Source organism: Dreissena polymorpha, chromosome 11 (genome assembly GCF_020536995.1).
Source record: "Dreissena polymorpha isolate Duluth1 chromosome 11, UMN_Dpol_1.0, whole genome shotgun sequence".
Lineage (NCBI taxonomy): Eukaryota > Metazoa > Mollusca > Bivalvia > Myida > Dreissenidae > Dreissena > Dreissena polymorpha.
The window spans coordinates 59340616-59367736 of record NC_068365.1 but is presented as its reverse complement, the minus strand read 5'-3'; the positions used below and the strand labels follow the sequence as shown (position 1 = coordinate 59367736).

The 27121-nt window shown below is 34.7% G+C and overlaps 2 protein-coding genes across 10 annotated transcripts in view; both read right to left on the bottom strand.

Annotated features, from left to right (window-relative positions):
- The window catches only part of LOC127849559 (baculoviral IAP repeat-containing protein 7-B-like), a 166785-nt gene extending 150403 nt beyond the window's left edge, over nucleotides 1-16382 (bottom strand). The window contains exons 1-6 of one of the 6 annotated variants that reach the window (XR_008034911.1): nucleotides 16226-16382; nucleotides 8082-8930; nucleotides 7021-7181; nucleotides 6338-6455; nucleotides 5855-6211; nucleotides 4758-5532 (exon numbers count right to left, since the gene is read on the bottom strand). Coding sequence is in view for 5 of the 6 variants with exons in the window: in XM_052382269.1 (XP_052238229.1) it covers nucleotides 5336-5532; nucleotides 5855-6211; nucleotides 6338-6455; nucleotides 7021-7181; nucleotides 8082-8889 (1641 nt within the window). In the remaining variant the exon portion in view is untranslated. Of the gene's footprint in view, nucleotides 1-4157; nucleotides 5533-5854; nucleotides 6212-6337; nucleotides 6456-7020; nucleotides 7182-8081; nucleotides 8931-16225 lie in introns of those variants that run through there. The other 5 variants (XM_052382269.1, XM_052382271.1, XM_052382272.1 and 2 more) reach the window with 5 other exon arrangements.
- Nucleotides 1-27121, bottom strand: part of LOC127849558 (baculoviral IAP repeat-containing protein 7-A-like) — a 134847-nt gene that overhangs the window by 75724 nt on the left and 32002 nt on the right. The window lies entirely within an intron of this gene.

The window sequence follows — 27121 nt, the reverse complement described above, 5'->3', positions numbered from 1 at the left end:
ATGACGGAAAATACCACGTTGGAGTATAATAAAGACCACGTGGATGGACTTGCGTCCACTAGATGGTCTTTGCAAATGCGAGCGTTGTCAGTAATTTCATAATGAAATCAACAGGTACATTTGAATGACCAAGGAAAATCTTGCAACAGATCAATTCTAAATAACGATTGGACATGACCACAATTGCACGAGCTTTCATAGGTTAACGAACACTGGCGAAATGACGAAATTCCCACAAAGAAGTAAAATGTGTATTATATGAAAAGGGAGATAACAAATTGACCTGTGCTACATACAAGTATATGTTTACTCTCTTACAAAACTAGATTTATCGTCCTCACCTAAAGGAATTCTTGCTTAAGGGATAAGGAACTAAAATTGCAATTTAAGTTAAATCTGTAAGAGCAGATAATTGAGATTGCCAACAGTTGATTCCACCACGCCTTACATTGCCAGATCCATGCTACACAGATGGCCATCGGATTCCCCCGTCTCATCAATAAGCTGGTCAACTTTATTACCACCTGAACTGCCTGACCGGTTGACCATGCGGCTCGAGTGAGTCAATTGAGTAGTCGCCGAGCGTTCGGCTAGTCTCGTCTGCTCTTGAGCAGCAAGTCTCTTCTGTGTCATCTCCTCCACACATTTCCTGATAAATTGCACAAGTTCTAGATTCAGGACACATGTTTAAACATGATAGTTGTTATAAGATTACCTTTAGGTGTTTTCTTAAATAGAAACAATCACAAATCAAACTTCTTCAATGCAGTTATCAATACGCCGATCAACTTACATGCATGTGTTTAATGTCTGTAATGCCTTTAATACCTGCCTCTGGGAATACCCATACTCACTGAGTGCAGCCAGAACAGATGGATAGTCCAGTAGCTTTGAGAAATGTACAGACAAAAAATGGGATTTCAAAGAAATTTTCTCATAATGAAGTTTCTAAGGTCATTTTTTTCCTACTGTTAACATAATTTATAATAACATCTTATAGTTTCTTGTATCTTATTAAGTATTACTCGAAACTTTCTGCATGATGACGGGCACATGATAAAAAGTAATATAGCTAAGAGACGTTAAAGCATCTTCATTACATTAAAAGTCATTTGTGTTCTCTAATATTTCTTTCATCATTTAAGACCGTATTATTAAATAATACAGTCGATTGGTGTATAGCGGATTTTAGTGAGTAACGGATAGGTTAAACGTTGTTTGCAAAATACTTTTATTTATGTTAAGATTTATAGTTTTCTATGAATTGAATACAAAAAGCCTATCATTGTTAAATCGATTCATGTTTTTGTTGACGTGTGTCAATGTTTACAACTGTTCCTTTTTTCGAAAGCAAAACAAGGTCACGTTATGTGACGACAGGAAAAGTGCAGACGTATGGTTTCTTTAATTTTGCAGATTTTGTTTGGTAAACATAATGTTCATTGATGTAAACTCAATTAAGTTGTCCAATACACATGTGGTTAGCGTGTGGCTATGATATTAATTAGTGAAAACATCATTTTTAATAAAAATTAATCAAATTATAACGAAAAAATCGATTTCTCTGAAAATATATTTTTCACTATCAAATCTATATATATAACAAGGTATTCAACTCAAAATGACCCGAATATAGGGTGCATCGCTTGAACAGCCATTACTTCATCAATTATGCAGCGATTTCCATGAACTTGGTCTTATTAAACGCAGAAATGAATTTCCTTTCTGGAAATGTACATATATTGCAATTTACAAATGCTGTGTCAAATTTCAAGAAATAACCCGATACACATGTAATCCGATAAAGACCTAAGCGATCCGGTAATGACTGAATCAGTGTACCATGAAATTCGCGGTGTAAACAAATAATATTTTTTCGGAAATTTAAAACCGCTGGCATGTTTCAATAGGAAAGACATGTGTCTATCTAGGTTTAATGGTTTAATTACTGAATGCATGGTGTTTACGTTGAAGTGAGACTCGAAGTCCTTAGCTATCCGTTATACACCAATCGACTGTATATTACATTAAAAGTAAATAATTTATACACTATCTTTAAATTTTTCATTGTGTTGATTCTCTTTAAACCAAGCACTTGTTTGCATTGGCCTAGCTTTCAAATCAGTTTACGAGTGTGTGTTTTTACACAAACATTGATAAATAAGTATCAATTGTACCATATTCCAGTCAACGTTGAAAGACGTAAACAAAACGAACAGTTATCCACTTCTTGAATATGCACTTATAAATCTACAGTGTATCTATGTTAACGAAATACAAAACAGACAGATCATATCTAACTAAGCAGCTTTGTGCGTTTTATATTACAATTATTATACTTTTAAATGCGCTCTGTTGCACGGAAACTCTTATGTGATTTTGTATATATATACATGTATGCTAATCTACTTTGTTCACAAATGTGTAATAACATCATGTAAGGTAACACTACTTGGCTTGTAAGGCTGCTTGCGTTAAGGATTGAGATTGACAAAATGTATACTGACTCATGTTCCAGGTCAACACATTGTTATTTTATCCTTATCGAGTCATATCCTGAAAAAAAACGGAGAAATGAGTCTCGCTTTGTCAAAACGGGGCTTTCTGAATGTGCGATAAATGTCGTCCCAGATAAGCCTAGGCACAGGCTAATCATGGACGATTCTTTCCGCGAAAAGTGGATTTAGGCTTCCTTTAAACGAAAACTTTCATCAAGACGGAAAGTTTCTTCTCTGATTAGCCTGTGCGAACTGCACAGGCTGATCTGGAACGACACTTTATACACATGCATAAAGCCTCGTTTTCTCATGCCATGTTGATTTGGAAATTTATTACCAAGACATTTACCTCAATAACAAATAATATGCTATTAATCTATCCCCGAATCGTTTTAATAAAATTTCGTGTGTGGTATTCGATTTACGCGTCACGTTTTTGACATTTGTATTTTCCATTTCCTGTTTGGTTAGGTACATTTGATTAAGATCGTTTTATACGCTGGGTGTCGGTTTGTTATGAATTCAGGTGTAAGTGTGAGGTTCGCCTATCTCTGTAACCGGGTTCATCCCCCAATGATTTTAATTTGCCGTTCCAAGGTTTTGACGCAAGTTTTGATTTTATGTTAAACGGTGTTGTTCTCTTATGAATGGAGTTGATGATGACAAGAAATTTCGTTCCTGATGAGTGTTTCTGAAGTTTCATTAGTGTGAGCGTTAGCTCACACACACAAATGTTACAGACCGTATTTTGCAAATCGGTATGTGCTTAAAAGCCTTAGGTACGGTATGAAAAGACAACCACTGCCTGTTGCAGCAGACGACAAATGCCATTCTCCTAGCAGAGTTGTCGTTCGTGCCTCAACATAAATGTGAATGTGATGAACCGCTGTGTATTGGTACACTGCAGAGGGTTTATATGTCACTAATAGTGTTTAACAGCTTGTAAAACGAGATTGGCCAGTCTGGTGTTTATGAATGAAATCTGTACATATTGGCTGCTTTCAGGGAAAACGGGGCTTAATGCATGTCAAATAAGATTAGCCTGTGCAATGCGCACAAGCTAATCAAGGACGACATTTTACAACAGCGAACACCTACAGTGCCTTCAGCGCTTGATTGTTCTATATGGCTGTTAATGTAATTAAGCTATTTTACAGATGAATTGAACGCGGTATCCCAGACATCTCATAATCGGTCTGGTACTTATCAGGAGTGTAGAATTAAATACAAGTATTTGAATACACTTCTTCCTGCACAGACACTCGTTGAAATCCTACAATCTTAAGTTTGTCTTTTAAGATGTTATTGTAAATCCCAAAGTGCTCGTTATTTCACTTGAATAGATATTCTTAAATGGAAAACAGAAAAGTGTTAGTGCATTATAAAGTGAGAGTGACTGAAATTAAACAATCGCACTTTGCGGAAAATTGTTATGAGTAACAAAGACAATCGTTGTTAATTAAATTGAATTAATATTGCGCTTAAGTTAATAATTAGATGCCCGTGTGAATTAACTATACCCTTTCTTGTTTTTCACGGTCATTGAGCACTATTTATTTTCTTGACATTTAACAATTAAATCGTTTAATTGAACAACAAAAACATACAACTATAAGTTTGATATAATATGCAATATAATACATTTGACGGTATAAATAAGTAACCGAAATATTACGCTTAAAATATCTATATGAATGTATTGTGTCTACAACTAAACGACAAATAAATAAAAACGATATACAATATTATAATTTATAGTTCGAATCCATTATTTTTAACATAAAACATTAAAATGATCCATCAAACAGGAAACAGCACACACAAAACGAAACAATAAACATATGCACTCTAAATATAATAACACATGAAATAATAAATTAGAAGTAAAATTGTCATTAACCTAAAAAAAAAAATTCAAAGACAGAATGTTAACATTCAAGGATTTTATAATATTTTTTATGACTAAACTTTTTGGATATCCACGTTTTCCCATATAATTAATATCTCTCATTTTTCGGACAGTTGCAATGCGTCATACTATTTTCCTATTTGGTAATAAATAACCCATGTGTTTTTACAGTCTTTAACCCTAGCACATGATAGCAAGACGCCGTTTGACCGTTACATTTGCCTAATTTGAGTAAATGGCCATGTCCCGCTTACGGTTTCAACCGATAGTCTAAAGTTGAAATGGAGTAGTTGAACTTTAATATTCATACTACAGTAGATTACATGGAAATCCGTCCAACCTTTGAGTACCTTTCTGTAAAACAATATTAAAAATATATAATAGTTTTAATTTCATTGCGGCCATATCATTAAGCAACGGCGTGATATTTAAAAGCACACGCTATGATTTTGCAAATGACGTTATACACAGCAATATACAAACGTCAATACAATTCTTTCAGGGTGTCTATTAATTTTTGGATACCGACTTTTGGGAATATTTTTATTTTAAATTTTCGAACACGACTTTTAACAAATGTTTAACCGCCCAGATTAATAATCAGAGTGTTCAACTTCGCTGAAAACATGGTAAAGAAATGTGTGATGCGTTACGTAACTTCGCAGTCGCATTTTGAGAACGCTAAGTTTTCGTGTGTTTTTTTCTGGAACACTACGTTTAATATTTTGTTGGGGCCTGAAATCGTAGCAAAAATATATTCAATTGAAAGCTTTCTCATATATAGATAATGACTACGATTGTATCCCTCGAATAAGCTCCTTCTGCGAACACTTCGATTCCAAAGGAGCTGTACAATACAAAACATACATGTATTCTATGATAGTTTTTTTATTAAGGAACATATACCATTTGATCTTCTCTTTACCTATCAAGCCCAGTATACTTTAACTTTGCTTTCAACATCTGATCTGCATATGGGACAAGTACTAATTGATTCACCACACTCTTCACAGGTTGCCAAGTGGCGACAAGGAAGGAAGGTAACGCAGACTTCCCTGTCCATACATACTTTACACACGCGCTGTTCTTTTAGTTTCTCGTTTTCCTTAAGAACATCGTCGACATCTACAAAAAAGATTATACATCTAATGATTTTGCATCAAGCAACACGAAATTGACCTCGGCCGATAAGCCTCATTTTCAAAACAGAATTCAAGGAAAATGTATATATTAGAGCCGCACAAGGACAGAACTAAACAGTTTCCTAACAAGATATTGAAAACTTAGCGTACGCTTCGCTCATTTACATACTATAAATACTTGTGTGTGCGTGTGTGTGGACAATTCTCAAATCATGACGTTGAAGTCGCCTGTGGAATGGTTGTATATTTTGATGTATCAATTGTTAAAATAATTTCTTATACAAAACTAAACGGTTTGATCTCACCTGAAGGAATACTTGCTGAGGACAAGGAACTAGAGTGCGCATTCAGACTCAAGTTCTGTAAACGCCTGTAATTAATACTGTCAGTATTTGATTCCTCCACGCCTTCCATCGCCAGATCCTCGATGCACAACTGACCATTGGAGGCCCCCGCCTCGTCACTGGGCTGGGCAACTTGCTGACCACCAGCTGACACAGCAAATGAACTGTCTGACCCCTTGACCAAATGACTCGATTGTCTTAAGTTTGCATAGGTAACGTTTTCAGTGAGTCCTGCGTGCATTAGGGCAACCTGCCTCTTCCGTGTCAACTCTTCGACATATTTTCTGATATCTTGCGCAGTTACTAGGTTCAGGACACCTGTTTTAACATGATGTATGTTATAAGAATAACTGTTCTCATTTTCTAATATACAAACAGTCACAAGTCAGCATTTTCATTGAAGCCATCTAATACGCCCATCAACATTACTGCAAGTATGTTTACCGTATGTGTGTAATGCCTCCAAGACCTGCTCTCGTGTATATCTATAGTCATTCAGTGAAGCCAGAACATGTGGACGTCTCAAGAACTCCTGGTTGCTAGGAGACTCAACGTTTGTTGTCTAGGTCATAAATAAATCATCCAAAATATAATGACTGGATTACGTTGTCCACTTAAACACTTACGTGTCATTATTGGTGGTAATACTTGAGTCTAAATCATTATTATTTTTCCGTGCAATACTAAGTATGTAATCACAGAGAGAACATCTCAACAGTAGTGGAAATTAGTCAAAATATCAGCCTCACTCAACACTTAAGTGGCTTAATACTTTAGAGGCTTGATACTTCTTAGACAAACTGCGAGATACTTCGTATCAACGTTTTATACATTCATATTTACGTTTTTAAGTGCTTTTGCAAGCAAGAATACTGACGGATAAATCATTATTATATTATACTAAAATACAATGACAAAGCTCAAATACAAACGCACATGTGACGCAGCTTATTAAGACCGGAGTAAAACATATATTGTCCTAAGACAATACAATAATTCAATATTTGATATCATCCGGATTTCGGACAAGCTGGTTATTAATATACAATTAGACAGATGTATGCCTAGTGTCACACAAATTACAAACATTCCGTTTTAATTCTAAATGATTTCTTCGCTGCACTCACCACGCCATTTTTGACGTTTATGACGAATTGTTCGCCCATCTGTTGCCTCACAAATCCACACTGTTGGAACCACTTTGCGTGTTCCACCCAGGGAAGGTCCTCTGGGTCCCAGTCGTAGAGTTCTCCTCCGCACCAGTAACACTTACAACGATCACCCTGACCTATATAAATAGATTTTTAATAGAAAAATACTGCATATGAAACCGAATCGCAGCTTGCATGGAGTCTCTTTACACAGGGCCCAGTGGGCACCCAAACGTTGCTACAACGTTGTATTTAGGTTGCATTCAAACGTTGCAGTTTGTTTGTCACAATGGTGTATATGAAAGTTTTCCTGACGTTTTTTTCCTTACGTTTTTCCCAAACGTTGCTGCAACGTTGTATTTAGGTTGCATCCAAACGCAGTATTTTTAAATTCTATTTTTTTTAATAAAACAAAAGTTAAAAAATTAAAAACTTTTTACTGCCAACCGCTCTTTCGAGTATTATCGGCAGTTATGGACATTTTCGAGTCCGTTTTATAGAAAGAACCATTACTTGATGTCTATAGAGGACTGCGTTTGAATGCAACCTAAATACAACGTTGCAGCCAAATACACTATTGTGACAACCAAACTGCAACGTTTGAATGCAACCTTAATACAACGTTGCAACACCGTTTGGGTGCCTACTGGGAAGAGTGCACAATTACCCAGAAGCAACGTTGAAGCAACCTACTTCTCAAACGTTCGACCGACATTTCGCGTGCAACGTTGCAGAAACGTTCGGAAGTGGTTACTAATGTCGCGATCAGAATGCAACGTTTCTAAAACGTACTTTCAACGTTATGATAAAACGTCCTGGTATTGTTTTGTATGCAACGTTATTGCAACGCTCGATAATGGTTGCCGACGTTGCGACCTAAATATTACGTTTCAGCAACGTTCGTAAAATGTTTGATGCCCACTGGGCATGGACATACATTATGTTTCTATACATTATTTGATATTGTTTAATTAACACATTTTTCATTCGATTATACAATATAGATGCCATACATTAAAATATATCTTGAAACGTACCCATGTACAACAGTCCGGCGGCAGCCAGATCTCGCGGGGTTTGTCTCAGCTGTGCAGGCCATCCCCTGTAAGACCGCAATCTCGTATGTTCGTCTGCCCAGTCCCTGTATTTTGGCTCTGTGATAACTGCTGCAGCTCCTTGATTTGGATCAACTGAAGACAACGCTGTTACACTATGTGACTGCGGTAGAGCAATTGGATTAGCAGTTCTGGTTGAAACTGAAGTCGTCCGGAAACTGGAAAATGGCGGAGATAAAAAGGCAAAATTTCCAGCTGCAGTCGGTCTCCTACTATCTATTTCCTTCAAAGTTGTTTGTCGTGCTGTTTGCTGAATTCTGCTAGCAGATGGTATTGGTATATTTCCGCACTCATAACCAAACGCAAACGGACACTCTGGGCAATATTTCCTGTGTTCGTTAGCCACAACATCACCTGGTTCAAAGCTAGCTAAACACGCTCTACAAAATACACACTGTACTCGATCTGATACGTGTAAATACATGAATCCATTTTGGGCCAATTCTTCCATAGTTACATGGGCCCAAGGTGGCCAGTCATGGAACGTTGAGAGTCTCTCACTTTCACGGTAGAAGTGAGAATAATAATCCCGTGGGTCGGGAGCATAGTCTTCGGCAACTACGTCGTCAGTAATTTCATCATCTATCCCCTGAGGATGACTATACAGTCTGACAATTGGTGCAGAGTCTTCTTCTAAATCATGTTGTATTTGTAACCCACGTCCATTGCTGGAAAAACGTCCACTTTCGTTTCCGCTTGAACTGGTTGATATCAAACTTAGTTCGGCCATTCAAATTATAACTAAAAACGAGATGACTCAGACGTTTCACCCTGAAATGAACGAATTTATTATAGCTTCTGAAAAAAGTGGTGCAGACTTTGTATTTGCCGAATAGTCATGGAGTATACTTTCGGCTCAACATACGAAATTGATCTTCAAAGTTTAAAAAAACAGACCAGATTTATTTATTAAATGAAGACCAAAACTCTCCAAATCCTTTATTGATTATGAATTTTAGAAAAATAAACATTTTAACGTACAAACGAGTTTTTCGGGCAACCCGACCTGATCTTATGGAACCCACCCAGCCTTTTTTCCGCAAAATTACCGATGTTTTGTTGTATACGGTTGAGATTTTTTTAATTTATAATTATTAATACCCCCCCCCCAAACTGCAAAACACGCTCAAAATGTTTCCCTCAAACCGCTTTCCGCGCTATTTTTTTCACCTTTTTAATAAACCATTCACTTTCCCCCCCCCCAAAAAAAACAACACCTGACCGTTATTTAAAACGTATGGTCCACATATTAAACTTGGCCTCGTCAATATACAGAGTGTCCCTTTTCATGTTGTAATGTATCCATGTCCAAATAGAGATATAACGAATGTATACACTTAAGTCTGCATAATGCACGTTAAGATTTGACATTGTATTCACCTCACCGCATTATTAGTACGTTTTATGGTTTATTCAATATATACAATAGACATACAGTCCATGAGTATACATAATCAAAACATAGTAACATTTATAAACGCAAGACATGTGATCAGTTTCGAATATCATAAGTTGTTGAATAAAATATCAATACATGAAACAGGCTAGGACAAATATTTTTGTGGATTACAGCATTTAAAATCTATTTAACAATTCATGAAATAACGATAACACATAAAACAACAAAGACGAATCTACAAGAGAGTGAGAAGTCAAGTTTGAGTGATGAATAATGTACACTTAATCATAATAATATTTATACTGGTTTCTCTGACTAAATGCTTTATGTTTATTAATAACTAAATTTATGTTGGTATTTGTATTATCCGATTGTATTAAGTCAATTAATTGTTTGTTCTTTTCTAGTAATATTTATTTATATTATACAATTTTCTAATATCATCATATAAGCAACTTTCTTACAAAAAGTGATATCCATCCTTAAAGGGGCCTTTTCACAGATTTTGGCATATTTTGAAGTTTGTCATTAAATGCTTTATATTGATAAATGTAAACATTGGATCTTAAAAGCTCCAGTAAAAAATCAAGAATAAAATTTAAACAAGGAAAAAAAAGTAGCCGGTACCAGGGCTCGAACCAGTGACCCCCGGAGTCCTGGAGTTAGTCTGAAGTAAAAACGCATTAGCCCTCTCGGCTATTCCGCCGAGTATACACAACACAAGTATTTTAAACGTTATATAAGCAATCTTCGTAGTTACGTAAATTTAAACGACAACAACAGAACTCGGCAAATTATTCAATCGTTTCGCGTTGCAACGCTTTATAATTTTTAGGTTTTCAAATCGTCAAAAGATACATATAATGGCTATATTGGACTATGGTAAATGTTCAGTAATACTGTTTCCTCACAAATATCATAACTAAAACGAAAATTTGCGAATCTGAAACAACTTTTTTCAATTTTGTCAATTTACCAAACCGTGAAAAGATCCCTTTAAGATCATTGCAATGTTGACATTTTCTATCATGAAAAGGTATACATGTGTAGCTTCATGTGTATGCCATCTGCCTGATTCAATCTATGGGATGAAACCCTTAATCTACAAAGATCAGATCTAATTCTATTTATACTAACATTTGTTTAAGTGAGGCTGCAATTCAAATTTGCAAAACTGCCTGTTACTTATTGCTCTTGATTAATGTATCATTTACTCTAGACTTTACCAAGGATACAAAAACACTTTCCATCACCTACACCTAAGTTTAGCCATGCATATTGAAAGCCTAAGGTCTGCAACAGATTACAGACAGATTTTCCCCAATAATGTTTATTTCGTTTATTTATTAAATTCTCACAAATGTTGCTATACATACAATTTACATGTATATATTTTTGATCTTCTAACTGAATAATTTTCCAACCAATACCGTATTATATTAATGGCTCTTTTAGTTATCAGGGATGTTCTTTTAAGTTCCCAATACACAACATTATTCTGTTGTTTGAATTTTCACGCCTAGTAGTTTTTTGCAAAAATGTAAGTGAACTCTTTCAACTGCCATTGACTCAGTTAAGCCCCAGATTTCTTACCCATGATTTAAAATTGGCAAAACAAGCTGATCAAACAATTAAAATTTGGTATGTATTGAGTTTGTTGGATAATTTGTTATATATGAGTTCAGCTTCAAAACAGCCTTTGAGGCCTGCAAGTGTTTCACAAGTATTTGCAAAAGATCATCTTGCAGTGAATACAAATCCTAAGCAGGTAAATGATTAAACAATTTCTTATGCATCGTCTTTGAAATTTAATGTAATATCCCTCCTTAGTTGTACCCCTTTTTTTAAAACCATAACCTTTGTTTTATTTGTGTTAACACATAATTTTAACCTATTGCATTATTCCTCTAACAAAGACAAACCTTTAATTAGTTCTTCCTCGGTTTCTATCATAATAACAATGCCATCTGCATATAACAACATAATAATTTTATCATACAAATATCAATTATTTTAAAACTATTTAACATATAATGTTCTTCTTAGTTATTCAAATAAAAATGAAATAGGAATCGTGATAATGATACTCCTTGCCGTACTCCTAAAAAACTGAAAAAAATCTTCATTCCTTATTATGTTACCTAACTTTATTCTTGATTTCACATTTGTATACATGGTAAGAATTTATGATAGCAAGCATTTGTCCTCGAACGCCTAGCTTCAACAGTTTTTACCAGATGATATCCGTCACTAAATAATCGAACGCTTTGGTATTATCAACAAATATGGCAAACACTTTTTGTTCACTTAAATAATTAATGACACCGTGTAATACAAAAATGTTATCAACATCCCATATTTTTCCTGAATCCTGCCTGTGCCTCTATGTAGACATGATAGTATTCAGCTCAATGGTTAAGCATATTGTTAATGACCTTAGTAAATAATTACCCAAAAGTACTTAATAATGGTATCCCTCTGAAATTATTCACATCCTGTTTATCACCTATTTTTGTAACGGAACAATAAAACCCTTACACCAACTTTCAGGGAAATGTCCATATTCAAAGAATTTAGAAAACAAAGTACAAACAACTTTTAAGAAACTTTTACTACTAATTCCAAGTTTAATAAGAGCTTGTCACAGTTGTGCCAAATCCCCGCCGAAATGTGTTTGCTTGTATGACAACATTTGATTTAGAGAGTAGAATAATATTTGTAAAAAAATAAAGGGAGATAATTCATTATGCTCCGGACAAAACTTTACTTTGAAATTAAATAAAGGGATATTATTCAAACACTAAGGTAGGTAGAGTTATGGTTCTTAGTCACTGCACTTCTCCTAGTTGCCATCTGTTTAAGTTTGAAGTTTCAAGTAAATCCCTTTAGTAGATTTAGAGTTATGCTCCGGACAAAAAAATTACCTTAAAATTTTATAAAATGGGAGATAATTCAACAAATAAGGTAGATAGAGTTATGGTTCTTGGTCACTGCACTTCTCCTAGTTGCCATATGTTTATATTTCAAGTTTCAAGTAAATCCCTTCAGTACATTTAAAGTTATGCTTCGGACAAAAATGTATTTTAAAATTATATAAAAGGGGAGATAATTTAAAAAACTAAGATAGATAGAGTTGTGGTTCTTGGTCATTGCACTTCTCCTAGTTGCCATCTGTTAATATTTCAAGTTTCAAGTAAATCCCTTCAGTAGATTTAGTGTTATGCTCCGGACAAAAAATTACATTAAAATCATATGAAAGGGGAGATAATTCAAAAACAAAGGTAGATAGAGTTGTGGTTCTTAATCACTGCACTTCTCCTAGTTGCCATCTGTGTATATTTCAAGTTTCAAGTAAATCCCTTCAGTAGATTTAGAGTTATGCTCCGGACAAAAATGTACTTTAAAATCAAATAAAAGGTGAGATAATTCAAAAACTAAGGTTGATAGAGTTATGGTTCTTGGTCACTGCACTTCTCCTAGTTGCCATCTGTTTATATTTTAAGTTTAAAGAAAATCCATTGAATAGATTTGGAGTTATGCTCCGGACAAAGTTTCAGCCGGACGGACAGACGGACGGACAGACGGACTGGACCAATTACTATATCCCCTCCGAAAATTTTTCGGCGGGGATAAAAAAATTATTTAACAGATAATCAGGGCCACCTGATTGACCATTATGTATTTGCCTACAAGCACTAATAATTTTTTTATCAGTAAATGTTACATTTAACTCTCTTAACATTATATTTAATTCTCAATTTAAGTACCGGTCCGTATAAAACAAAAAATCTTCAACAGCTTGAAAAAGTCTAGGGTTAGGATCATTAATTGATTTAGAATAGTTTAAAAACTCACTACTACTTATATCTTACTTATTGTATTCGCATGTATTATTCTTTAAAATTATCCAGTAAAATTTTGCTTTTGTTAGTCTTGCATTTTCTAATTTCATTGTTGGATTTTTAACATAAGCATATTTCTTTTCTCTAATTGTACTTTTATGAAGACTCTGAGATTCTAGCATGCTGTGTCTATTTTCCTCTGAGGGATAATGTCTGTACATAGTAAGATTCATATAATAACTTTTTTTTTCAATATTTACATTCATTATCAACATATGCAGTTTTTTAAAATATATTTATCAACACAATATGTATTGTCAACATGCTCTTTTTAAATAATCACGAAACTGGGTAAAACAACTATCTAATGAATCACTGTTTTAGTTTGATCAATACAGCCACTAATAGTTTTAAATGTATTTATTACATTTTCACAATTTAATGCACCTATATAATCCATTTTCCTTTTATTATTCCATTTATAAATGTGTGGGGTTTTTTTGGAATCATTTTCCATATGGCTTTTACTATTAGGATATTGCTTTATTTCAGTTTTACAATCAATACTAAATTTTACTGATAAAATGTTAGGATCTAAAACTTCAAACTTATGAATCAATGGAAACATATAACTTTTACAAAAAACAAGATCAATACCGTAGTGCTACAACCTTGCGAACTTACGAATGTATTTCTTATATTTCTATCTGAACCTAGTCTACGTACCATTCTACATGACAATTTACAAAAATCTAATACTAACTTCCCATACTCATTTACAATTTTATCAAGTTTACATCTTGGAAAGTTTACATCTTGTAGATTATCCTCAGGTAACACATTTTCTACTCAGACATGAACAGTGTCATGTAATGTTAAACAAAATCTGGTATTTCCCCAACTCTGGAATTAAAATCTCCACAAGTGTCATACTCATTCATATTTTTTTCACATTGTCTAGTTTCGAATCTCCATCGGTTGCACGCTGTTTACAAGACTGGGATCCCATAGAGAGTTTCTTTCTCCCCATGTTATTTATATCACAATTACTGGATTGGATGTAAATGTGATACTTGATTATCTTGGCTGGACTACTTGCCAGAAGTGCCTCAATCAGATTTGGGGGAAAGTACAGGACAGAACAGAACATAACTGCCAATGGTATGCTTGCTTATCACGTCCAGTTTGCTGTTCCTCGGTGGGGCAATTGTAGTTTTTGGTTGTCCGTTGTCATTGGGGTCATCAACAATAAGATTTGTTTACTTCAATGTTCTTGAAGCTCGTTGACGGTCAAAGGAGGGAGGGAAAGAGGGAGGAATTGGTAAACCAATATTGTGCATTTATTAACATAATTATATCTTATAACGCCATTATACCCCAACACAGTTTTTATGGGCTTATCAATAAATTACATGTTGATATGTTGGTAGCTCTGTAAGCATGCCTTTCCCTTTGAAAGTACTACTTCAGTTTTTGTTCGAAAGTGATGATATTTCTCAGTTATCAAATGAAAAAGAGTAGTGAGTGTAGTGGTCAAATACTTTTTAACCCGATTATATAAAAATGGCCGACATTCGACACTAATGAATGAAAATGTGTCATTGAACGGCCTTTTGTTGTTCTTGCCAAATAAAAGAAGTCAATATTATACATCATAAACAACTACTTATGCTGAAGAACTTAAGTCATATAATTGATAATATCTGATAGACAGTCAAAAAAGTCATTTATCAGTTTTGAAAAAAAAGTTCGATAAATCTATATAAAATGTACGAGCAATCACATATAGCCGTTCAGTGATTTCCCGATTTCCATTAAATCTTGCAGTATTTGATTAACTTCGTCGCGGAAAATCGAGCACAAATAAAATTGTTCATTTCACATGTTGTTTGTTATACAGTTGTAAATTAAAGATGTCGGCGTATTAAATATGTAAAATATATTGACTGCATAAAGTCTATGGTCTAATAAACACAATGTTTTATGAACTGATTTTCAGTACATTACAGCTTATGGCATAAATATCTTGTTTAAATATACCATTATATGTATAAAATCAAACATCAATAAACAAGTAATTACATAAACGATACAAACTTATCAAATATAAACGAACCTTCGTTTAGAATTATATTTCTTCAACTTCTGGAAGTTCGCATGTGTTTATATGTATGTTCAACAAAATCGCATTTTAAACATTCGCTTTAAGTTCAAATCAAAAATACACTGTGAAGATAACTGTATGAATAACGAACTTAACCAGTTTCACAAAATTTAACTTCAGATTACACGAACAGAACACAAAAAAATGTAACGTGCTTACGCAAATAGATATAAATTATTTAATCTTAACGGACAGTACTTTCATTTAAAATGAAACAGCTTTAATTTTTACTACCGCTTTAGCGTTAATCAGAGTACCGACATGAAACTTGAATATTGCCACAAAATTACCATTGCATACTGAATAACCTATAAATTATTCGAAGTTCATACTGACAACACTGCATAAAAGCGATTATAAAAATAAAAAAGCAAAATTACCAGCCAGTTAATTGATCACGACTGCAAAACAAAATACACCACAGCTCGATATATGACAACCAGGTATTAACCACGGAAGTAAATTCGAATTGTACTTCAAACCGTTTCGGTTTGAATTCAAATTTTGAATGTCAACACATTCTAGGTTAAAAAGTAACAATATACATTGTTTTAATGTCATGTCTTAACTATGTATCAAACGTAAACCTAGTTACAAGATATTAATGAGAATCATTCATAACATAAAAAAAAAATACAATAACAGAGAATGATATGCTTACTTTTATGACGTGACGAGAGTGAACAAAAGGGCACACAACCACTGCATAGAGTACACATAACTTAAACATAAACTTCCTTAAAACAGTTTTTATTGTGGCGTTCGTCAAGGGTAACTGTAACGGCAAATGTGAACTTGATACGATCTATGCAATCGTGATACATCGGCCATCTCCGGATTCCTCCGCGCAATTGATTTATGAAATAAATCGTCTGCTGATCCAGAGTCACGATCTTAGCTGTATACAATGGTTAGTTGTCCCGATTTGAAACCTTCTGTTATTGCGGTGCTATTCGATCGTGGATAAGTATTTAAGGTCGACCGTGGCACAAAAGAGACATTCAAAACGAAGTACGTATGAAGCGACAAAGGAACTGTATTTAAATAAATCAATGGCATTTGTTATTTATATTCATGTTTTTAAAGTTTGCAAAGTTTGCCTTAGCTTAACTGGGGCTCGCATACACAGCTGCCTCGTATTAAAAAGTCCGTAAATTGTACGGTCCATTGCAATATACGCAGTACTTTAGTCAAGCTGATATATCATTTGTAACTATGATTTATCATACATATTGGATGTTTAAATTGTACTATATATTGCATATGTACGTGTCTAAGTATCATACACACTAGCCTATGTCACTAGTATTGTATTTATCCTTATGCATATTTTATGAGAATTACTCCATTGTCCTGAGATCATTCAAATATACACTGTGATGTCATACGTGTACACTCAAGTCAGAATGAGAGATATGGTAAACAACATTTGTATCGATCAGGACTGGAAACATGTGCTACAGATTAAAAAGTATAGACCATGCTGTCATTTTCTAATTTTGACTGTCGCAAGACAAACCTTATAAATTACACATTAATTGCAGTGATAATATAGTGTTTACTTCGTAGACCCGTGGCGTATTGGATATATGTTCTTTAAACCTGGTGAATTTGAAATTATTTGTATTTGCATTTATCTTTTTTGGCATTTTGAATGAATTGGTATAAGTTTTGGAGTGGATGAACATGTGCATTTTGGAATTGTGTATTGTTCTGTCGTAATCCTATCTTATTTTGTATAGTACTCGACATGTTTATGAAAAAGAATATGATACATTGCGTGTTTTAACATTATTTAAATGGCGTCAAAAGTATTGTCACATATGTTCCAGATAAACATCAATTTCCGCGTTGAGTATAGTTTTTCACCGGTAATGTGCTTTAAGATGTCATCTGTGCCTTAAGGTAGTCATAAAAGCTAATGTGGCGTATTTATTTAATGTTTTCAATTTTCACAAACAGCTAAAAGTACTTTTGGTAGACCACTTGATTTTCAAATACCGATAGCGTTTCAGTTACTTGGAGGACGAAATCCAATAGTTAAATCGTTATTATTGCCACACCACCAATTGCAGCTTATTAATAATAACTTAAGACAATGTATGAGCAAGTTTCACTATTATTGGGAAAAATTTGCGACTTCTAAAGTGAACACAGGGTTTTACAATAGTCACATATGGAAAGCTGTCCCGGCCCCTGTAAGCTTAGTTTTTCAGCTGAAAATAACCAAAATTTACCAACTCGAAATCATAAGAAAAAAAATGTTCTGAAGAAATGTCACAATTATTGGATATATGGAAAACGTCCCCGTCCCCTGACAGCCGTGTTTTAAACAAAACAGACCCATTTTTCGAACACGGCAAAGATATCATTCCAACAAATAAATGTTCTTACCAAGTTTCATGAAGATTGGAAAAAATGTGACTTGAGGAGTGTTAATAAAGTTATTCTTTCGCCGTATATAGGAAACATTCCCGCACCTTGGTGGCCGAGATTTTTAACGGAGCGGAACCATTCTCGAACTTTTATGATTCTCTACATTTTAAGTATAAAAATTATTGTCGACAATTCGACCTGTTGATCTAGTGTGTTACTTCGAGTGACTTCATGTTGCCTACTTTTAAACCTTGATATTGCCAAGACAAATATTCAGAAAATATTTCATGTTGAATATGGTGTGCTAGTTTATGACCCCAGCAGACTCTTATTCTATATTGACCTAGATATTATCAAGATTAAAATGCTGGCCAAGTTTCATCAAGATTCAGACATGTGTTCCCTCTAGAATATCAATGTGTTTATTCAAATGAGACCCAAAAGCAAACTTGGCATACATATTGCAAAGATAAATATTTTGACCAAGTTGTCATCAGGCTTGATTAATAAATAAGGCTTCTAAAGTGACAATAGGGGTTATTCTAAGATGTTTCTAGGTGGTTTGTCAATGAAAACAATTTTTCCAAGAATCAGCACAAATGTTGCTTCAGCATTGGTAAAGGGTTTCAAGGATTTTACCTGATCACCTTGTTTAGGACCGCACTTGACCCAAATTCGCACTTTTCATAATTACTGTCGAGGTAAACATTCAGATCAAGTTTCATCAAGGTTGAGTCAAACAAGTGGATTCTAGAATGGTCATTGTGATTTCCATTTGTACTGGGGATCTTCTTATATTAACCCCGGGGATCTTATTATATTTACCCCACTTGACCCACATTAAGAACTTGGCACAGAGTCCACTTTACCCAAACGAAAACTTTGCCTATATATTGTGATAATCAACATTTTTACCAAGCTTCATCAATATTGATTAAAATCTGTGGCATTTTGAGTTGTACAAGACGAATTACATTTAAGATAAACCACAAATGTTCATGTGAGCTAAAAGACAGGGCCATTACCCTAACATTTTAGAAAACGTACCGGTATCGTTACACATAGCCAATAATTGATGTATATTGCGTTCACTGTCACATGAAAAGTGTGGTTCGAGCTTCATTGTAATGTCTAGACGGTTATCTGTAAGGGGAGTTAACTATATTTTGGCGTTATTTACTGGCTTGACGAATTTACCATCACTTTTATTTGTTTAATATGTGTTTGTATTTTACCAGTCTCACTTGAACAGCGGGTGTCACATTTAATGTAGCTGTATGGTTTTATTGATTCCTGGTCCAGACGGATGTTTGTCTACAGATTGATTCCCATGCCGACTAAGTGGGTTTCCTCCGGCTGTCCACCATAGCCCTTTGCACAAGACAACTTTGATAAATTGTTGTTAGCCCAGCTATTTATTTTCTGATACACAGCAAACTGAGTTTCAACGTGTTTAACACATTTTGAAAGATTTCTGCCATTAAACAGCATAATTTAACGTGGAAAATAACACGCGGATCGTAAAACAGATTCATGACCCCCAAAAGCCGTCTTGTCGATCTTCCTATCCTATTTTGTACGATATTAGTTGTAACAAACAGCACGTCGGTCTGGCAGTAAGCACACCGTTAATGTTTAAACATAATAATGTGGAAAATTAACCAGTACCCAAAGTTTGATAATTATATACTGTTTATTCACAAAGGCATATAGATTTACAAGGGGACAAAAGAAGTGGGTCATCAATGTGATTTCTACAGTTGTCTTATGGTTTGACTATAGCTTGATAAGAAAAACTGGCACACCTCATGATAGCCAAGTGGCACAGCGTAACCCTGTTACGACCTCAAATAAGATACAATTGAAACTAATGATCTCTACAATAAATATGCCATCTAGAGTGTTCATAAGCTTTTTCGTTAATTTGACCTAGTGTAGGACCCCGCATGACGAAGTTTTAAATTCGGTTACAGGGCTTTTCCGCCCTATGCCACGGGTCAGAAATTCGGCCCCATTCCCTATGCAAATCTGGTTGCTTTTTTCCCAATTGAAAAAAATTCCCAATTCCTTTTTTTAACCTTTGAATATATTAGTGAACCGGCTCCAGTGTAGAAAATAGAAAAATATTGCATAATTAAATTATCTGTTGCCTTGAATTTGTGTTAAAAACAGTAAAATATGTTAAATTGATTATTTAAGACTTTCCTTATTTTCCCCAAAATCCGGCGTTTCGAGCGATTTCTTTCACCTCAAAAAAGGCCAGGACCTTTCCCCAAAATCAGATTTAAAAAACCTGCACTTATCACACATGTTCATAATATTTTGTTAAATTTTAATAATATGTTATCAAAATAGTCGTTATTTACCAGTTAACGGCTTCTTTGAATTATAAGAAACACTATTTAATGCGATTATTTTTCCCAATTGAGCCATTTTTGCGATTAATTTTTTCCCAAAATGGGGTTTTTCACGACGCGAAATTCCCAAAATTCCAGTGTGGCGTTTTCCCAAAAAGGAGCGGAAAAGGCCTGGGTTGAATTAGCATGAAAAACATGTTCAAAGGAAATTTCATGATTACAGGACTCCGCCCCCCCCCCCACACGCAACCATGTTTTTTGAACGAACCTGAACCAATTTCGAATTCGGCCGAGATATCATAAAAACACATGTTCTGACCAAGTTCCATCAAAATTTGGCGTAAAATGTGACTTCGAGAGCGTTTACAAGATATTCCTAAAGCGATATCGGGAAAACGCTTTGTATTAACAAGCTTTTTCTTCATGTTAACCTGGTGAACTAGTTTTAAACTAAAGTGAATCAGTTACGCAATTAGAAAAATCTCATTGAAACACATGTTCTGACCAACCAGGTAATAGTTCAGGTATATTTTCCACAATCTATTGAACATTTGTAAAAACATAAAACAAACTAATAAGATTTTATTTCAAGTTTGATAGCAATAGCTTGGGTGGGACGTTTGGACGGTCCTTCAAAAATAAAGTAAATAAATATGTTTTTTTCATGTTTCAAAGAAAAAATATTATTTTGGGGTTGGGTAGGGGGGGTTGAGAGGGGGTTTAATGTGGGGTGTGGTCATTTATAAGACGATCTTTCAAAAATAAAAAAAGGAAAAAAATATGTAACAAAATTTGGGGGGAGCGGGGGGGGGGGGGCAGGGATTCCGGGTTGGGGCGTGGCGTATTGTTTGGGCGGAATCCATTGTGGTATTCAGGTAAGTTTTGTTTTATCAAAGTTTTAATAAAATCTGATCATAAATTAAAAAGTTATGGCAATTTAACTAGAATGTCTTTTTTTGACCTTGAGAGTCAAGGTCATTCAAAGGTCAAGGTAAAATTGAACTTGCCAGGTACAAAACCCTCATGATAGTAAGAAAATATTTGAAGTTTGAAAGCATAGCTTTGATACTTTAGAAGTCAAGTGGATCTAAACACAACATTTAACAAAATATTTAGTTACTAAGACAAAAAAGGGCCATTATTCTTACAAAATGCTTGATGCAGTTGTCTGCTCTTGTTTATAGATTGGGGTCATGTTGGTAAAGACGTTTGCAAACTATGAAAGCAATATGTCAAGGGAAATTGAAAATATTTGAGGTGCTACGCAAACTTTAACATAGATTTTCAATAATATGCATATGCTAAATGGATAAAGGGCCATACTTCTTACAAATGCTTGCTACAGTTGTCTGCTCTTGTTAATATATTGGGGTCATGTTGGTAAAGAAGTTTGCAAAATATGAAAGCAATATGTCAAGGGACATTAAAAATATTTGAGGTGGTACGCAAACTTTAACATAGATTTATCAATAATATGCATATTCTAAGTGAAAAAAGGGCCATATTTCTTACAAAATGCTTGATACAGTTGTCTGCTCTTGTTTATAGGTTAGGGTCATGTTGGTAAAGAAGTGTGCAAAATATTAAAGCAATATGTCAAGGGACATAGGAAATATTTCGAGTGGTACGCAAACTTTAACATTTGCACGCACACGCCGACGCCGGGGTGAGTAGGATAGCTCAACTATTTATATATATATATATATATATATATATATATATATATATATATATATATATATATATATATATATATATATATTCGAGCTAAAAATGACAATAGTGGGCTAGTACATTCACAGATATATTTCATAAGTGATAATAACCTTTAAATTATGTTTAATGGTTTCGTTATCGAAAGCCAAAGACAATTCTCTTAAAGATATTATGCCCATTAGAACAAGGGCTGTTTGTAAAACATGCATGCCCCTCATATGGGCTGTCAGTTGTAGTGACAGCCATTGCGTGAATACGGTTTTTGTTACTGTGACCTTGACCTTTGACCTAGTGACCTGAAAATCAATAGTGATCATCTGCCAGTGATGATCAATGTATCTATGAAGTTTCATGATCCTAGGCCTAATTATTCTTGAGTTATCATCAGGAAACCATTTTACTGTTTTGAGTCACTGTGACCTTGACCTTTGACCTAGTGACCTGAAAATTAATAGGGGTTATCTGCCAGTCATGATCAATGTACCTATGAAGTTTCATGATCCTAGGCGTAAGCATTCTTGAGTTATCATCTGGAAACCATTTAACTCTGTCAAGTCACTGTGACCTTGACCTTTGACCTAGTGACCCGAAAATCAATAGGGTTTATCTGCCAGTCATGATCAATGTTCCTATGAAGTGTCATGATCCTAAGCGTAAGCATTTTTGAGTTATCATCCGGAAACCATTTTACTATTTTGAGTCACTGTGACCTTGACCTTTGACCTAGTGACCTGAAAATCAATAGGGGCCATCTACCAGTTATGATCAATTTACCTATGAAGTGTCATGATGTTAGGCCTAAGCATTCTTGAGGTATCATCCGGAAACCATTTTACTATTTCGAGTCACTGTGACCTTGACCTTTGACCTAGTGACCTGAAAATCAATAGGGGTCATCTGCGAGTCATGATCAATCTACCTATGAAGTTTCATGATCCTATGCCTAAGCATTCTTGAGTTATCATCCGGAAACCATTTTACTATTTCGAGTCACTGTGACCTTGACCTTTGACCTAGTGACCTTAAAATCAATAGGGGTCATCTGCCCGTCATGATCAATCTACCTATGAAGTTTCATGATCCTAGGCCTAGGCGTTCTTGAGTTATCATCCGAAAACCATTTTACTATTTCGAGTCACTGTGACCTTGACCTTTGACCTAGTGACCTGAAAATCAATAGGGGTCATCTGCCAGTCATTATGAATGTACCTATGAAGTTTCATGATCCTAGGCCTAAGCGTTCTTGAGTTATCATCCGGAAACCATCTGGTGGACGGACGGACCGACCTACCGACATGAGCAAAACAATATACCCCCTCTTCTTCGAAAGGGGGGGGGCATAAATATACATAATATGTGTCACAGCTCAATGATGTGTTCGTTATTTAGAAAGCATTTGTTTACAACAAAATTCACCATATAATGACAGACAACATTTTAGCGCAAACGTTAAAACCAAACCACAATACATGTCTAATCGCATACGTTTTATGAGTATAAAAAAATCAATGAATCTTCAAAAGTTCAACAAAAGAAAAACACAAGTCAGAAAAAGAACAAGTCACAAGGCGGTGATTAAATCGCAGTTCAAAGAGAGCTCACAACCTTAGTCTCATCATCCACACACCAATAGTAAAGGTATTATCCAAAAAAGAGCAAAGCATAACGGGTGCCAACGCTCGGCTGCGAGTGCTTTTCTGAATAAATGAAAAATTGTCAGATTTTTTTTTAGATGTCACATTGACCTTGACCTTTGACCTAGTGACCCAAAATGGGTGTGGCGTGTAGAACTCATCAAGGTGCATCTAAATATGAGGTTTCAAAGTTGTAAGTGGATGCACTTTGAATTTAGAGCCAATGTTAAGTACGGCGGACGCCGGACGCCGGACGACGAGCTGGCTATGACAATACCTCAGGTTTTCTCCGAAAACAGCCTCGCTTAAAAAGATCATAAATGAAAGACGTTGTAGAAATGGATCCGAAATCTGCAAAGTTTTGTGATGACTCGGTGGAAAATTAATGAGTAAAGAGAGCAGAGACTGTGATTTTTCATTTTGTTTGTATAAAACAAAGGCCAATAACTCTGAATAACCGTGAACGATTTGACACGTGATTGAACTTGGCATCTAACATACATTTGCAGAAAATTAAGTGAATATCCGATCAATAACTATATGATTAAGAGAGCAAAAATGCAATTTTCACATTTTTGTACAATAACTCTGACGAGCTTGGTTCAAATTGACTAGCCATAGAACTAGGCCTTCATTTCCAGAAAGTTTGGTGAAGATTCGTTTAAAACTGAATGAGTTAGTAAGCGAAATGGTGAATTAAAAAAAAAAATATAATTGAGAGGCAATTACTCTAAACTGCCTGGTTCGAAGAGGCTTGTTATCGAACTTTTTATGTCTACAAACATTTCAAGACACTTGGGTTAAGATTCTAGTCTACGAAAACGGAACCACATGAAGAGCGAAAAGCTGCAACCCAATTCGCCCATATGCCAAAGTGTCACGTAATCGTTCATGGTTCATGGACGACACATAGTTACTAACAATGTTCAATACTCTTAAATTACCAGTGTGTAGCCTATCATTCGATATCTCGTCATGCGCATAATGCCAAGATGATGAGTTTTGCATTAACTACCATTTTCTCGTGCCGCGCATGGGACAAGTCGGTCCCTCTCTATTTATGTTAATTTCTCTGCATAATATAGGATATAATATTCAACAACACCATATATCAGTTTCTAGTCCAATTTAATGTCTAGCATACTTAATATTTTCAGTTATACAAATACGTTGTGATTGTTACATGATTGTGTCTTTCTCGATCCGTATGCCTCCAAGTCTCAACGCTAACTGTCTTGTTTCCCTCTAACATCTGCCCCGTGAAACTCAGTTATCTATCCCATTGGTCAGTGTTCTATGTGTATTTATTTCTAATTGGCTGAATTACAATCTGGAGAAGTCACTATTCAAGTATGCACAGGTTAATGAGCGTTGTGGTACAAATAATAAATAATGCAAATACAGCCTAAGGCTTGTGTCAACAGCATTGTAACCCCTTTGTTGTTAATGCATACTCGCTACTGATATACTTGTCAATATTTCGTACATAAAGAAAACCCAAATATTTCACCCAATTTCTCATCATTATTTGACAAAAGGCCTTTAAATGATTTTAAGAGACGGAAGTTTATCAATCAAGTAACTGAGTGATTAATTTATGATTTTACATTCCGTTGTGATACTTCTTTTTGAATATCTGATCAAATAAGAAGCACAACGATATGCCTATTATGTTTCAATAATTATGTTAAATAATAACAGGCAGCTGAATATCACTAACCATGACAGGCTGTACATTGGCGTTACACTATTACATTATACAATCCTGAAGGTAGGTTGAATATTCAAAGAAAACTGTTAAACAGCAGAAAGCCGCCTCCAGATCCACCATAATACGTCTCTACAAAAGTGTATAATGTTACAGTTAAAATATACAGTACAATACAAAGTAAAATTTATCACGTAAATGCAATAAATAAAACAAGAGGGCCTGAAAGGCCCAAAGTCGCTCACCTGAGATAAAAAGAATGACCTGTTCTTTGCAGCCCAAGATATCAATGGAACAAATATTCTAACCAAGTTTCATGAAGAATGAACAACAAATTGCTTTCCTGGCAGCCATGTTTTTTTAACATACTTGAACCATTTATGAACTCTTCCAAGATATGTCCAAATTTCATGAAGATTGGGCAAAAAATGGGTCTTCTAGACTGTTCACATGTTTTCACTATATACATATAAAGAAAACTGCCCCACCCCCTGGCGGCCATGTTTTTTCAATGATCACGACCATTTTCAGACTCCTCCGAGACAACCACATAACTAATGTTTTGACAAAATGTCATGATGATTAGGCAAAAAATGTGACGTCTAGAGTGTTCACAGGCTTTTTTACTATATAAATATAAGGAAAAAGACACCCCCCCCCCCTGGCAGCTATGTTATTTACAGATCCAAACCATTATCGAACTCAACTGTCGTATTCAGGTGTGGTAGTGCGGTCTCGTTCGCTTACGCAAGTGAACCGGTCACGGGACGGTTACGAGTTATGTAACTTTGTGAGCACTTATGCAACGACGAAATATTTATTTGACGAACGCTTATTTCCGGTCAGGATGACACCACTGACTGGTTGTAATTCAATTAACTAAAGGTGTCCAGTCAGATACGCCTGAATACACTCAAAGAATTTATTTATAAGTGAAAACCAAAGCAGCTTTAACAAAAATAACTATATATAACTTTTATTCCAAGAACTTGGAAAATGAAGAACAATGACAGAGAATTAAGAACAGGTACAAGCCAAGTCTAAAAAATCTAAGTATTGTTACAAAAATGAACAACATACAGCAAATACCTTAATGAATGTAAAAAGAAGTTCACAATCTGTCAAAAAATACTTATATAAATATTTGTTACTGTAAGTCTTGAAGTTGCTTTACAAATCTAGTTTACAAAATAGGTCTAACTTAATCTAAAGAACAATATTTATGGAGATTGGGAATCTTCAGTGAATCAACTGTAAAAATAAGAAGAATTTACTAAACTTATTGAAATAAAATAGAGTCTTTCTAATTTAGAAAATACCAAATAAAAATAATCGAAATAATAAGAATAATTTAGAAAATAATGCCAAAATGTCTTGATGCTGGTGTTAAAATAATTTATAGTTTAATTATTTCAAAACTCCAACCTTTTTCAATAGCTGTTACCTTTTCAAGAAAGCATCAAGAGGTGATTAAATTAGCCAAAACAGCTTATTTCATACAGTTCAGAGATCACTGGCAGAGTAGTCTATTATATAATTTCCCTCAGAACAGTCCATTTATCAATGATCAATATCTTTCCAAATTCCAGAGCAGAACTAAAAATAGATTACAGAACCAGGTTAAACAAGGGAGATACATACTGCAAAATAATGTACAAGTTTTTCTTTTTTCAGCTATCTCTTAGTTGATAGGCTTATCATAAGTGCTAATGACTAAAACAGTTATGTTAATTATGAAAATTCTGTGTTATGAAAAAATACATAAT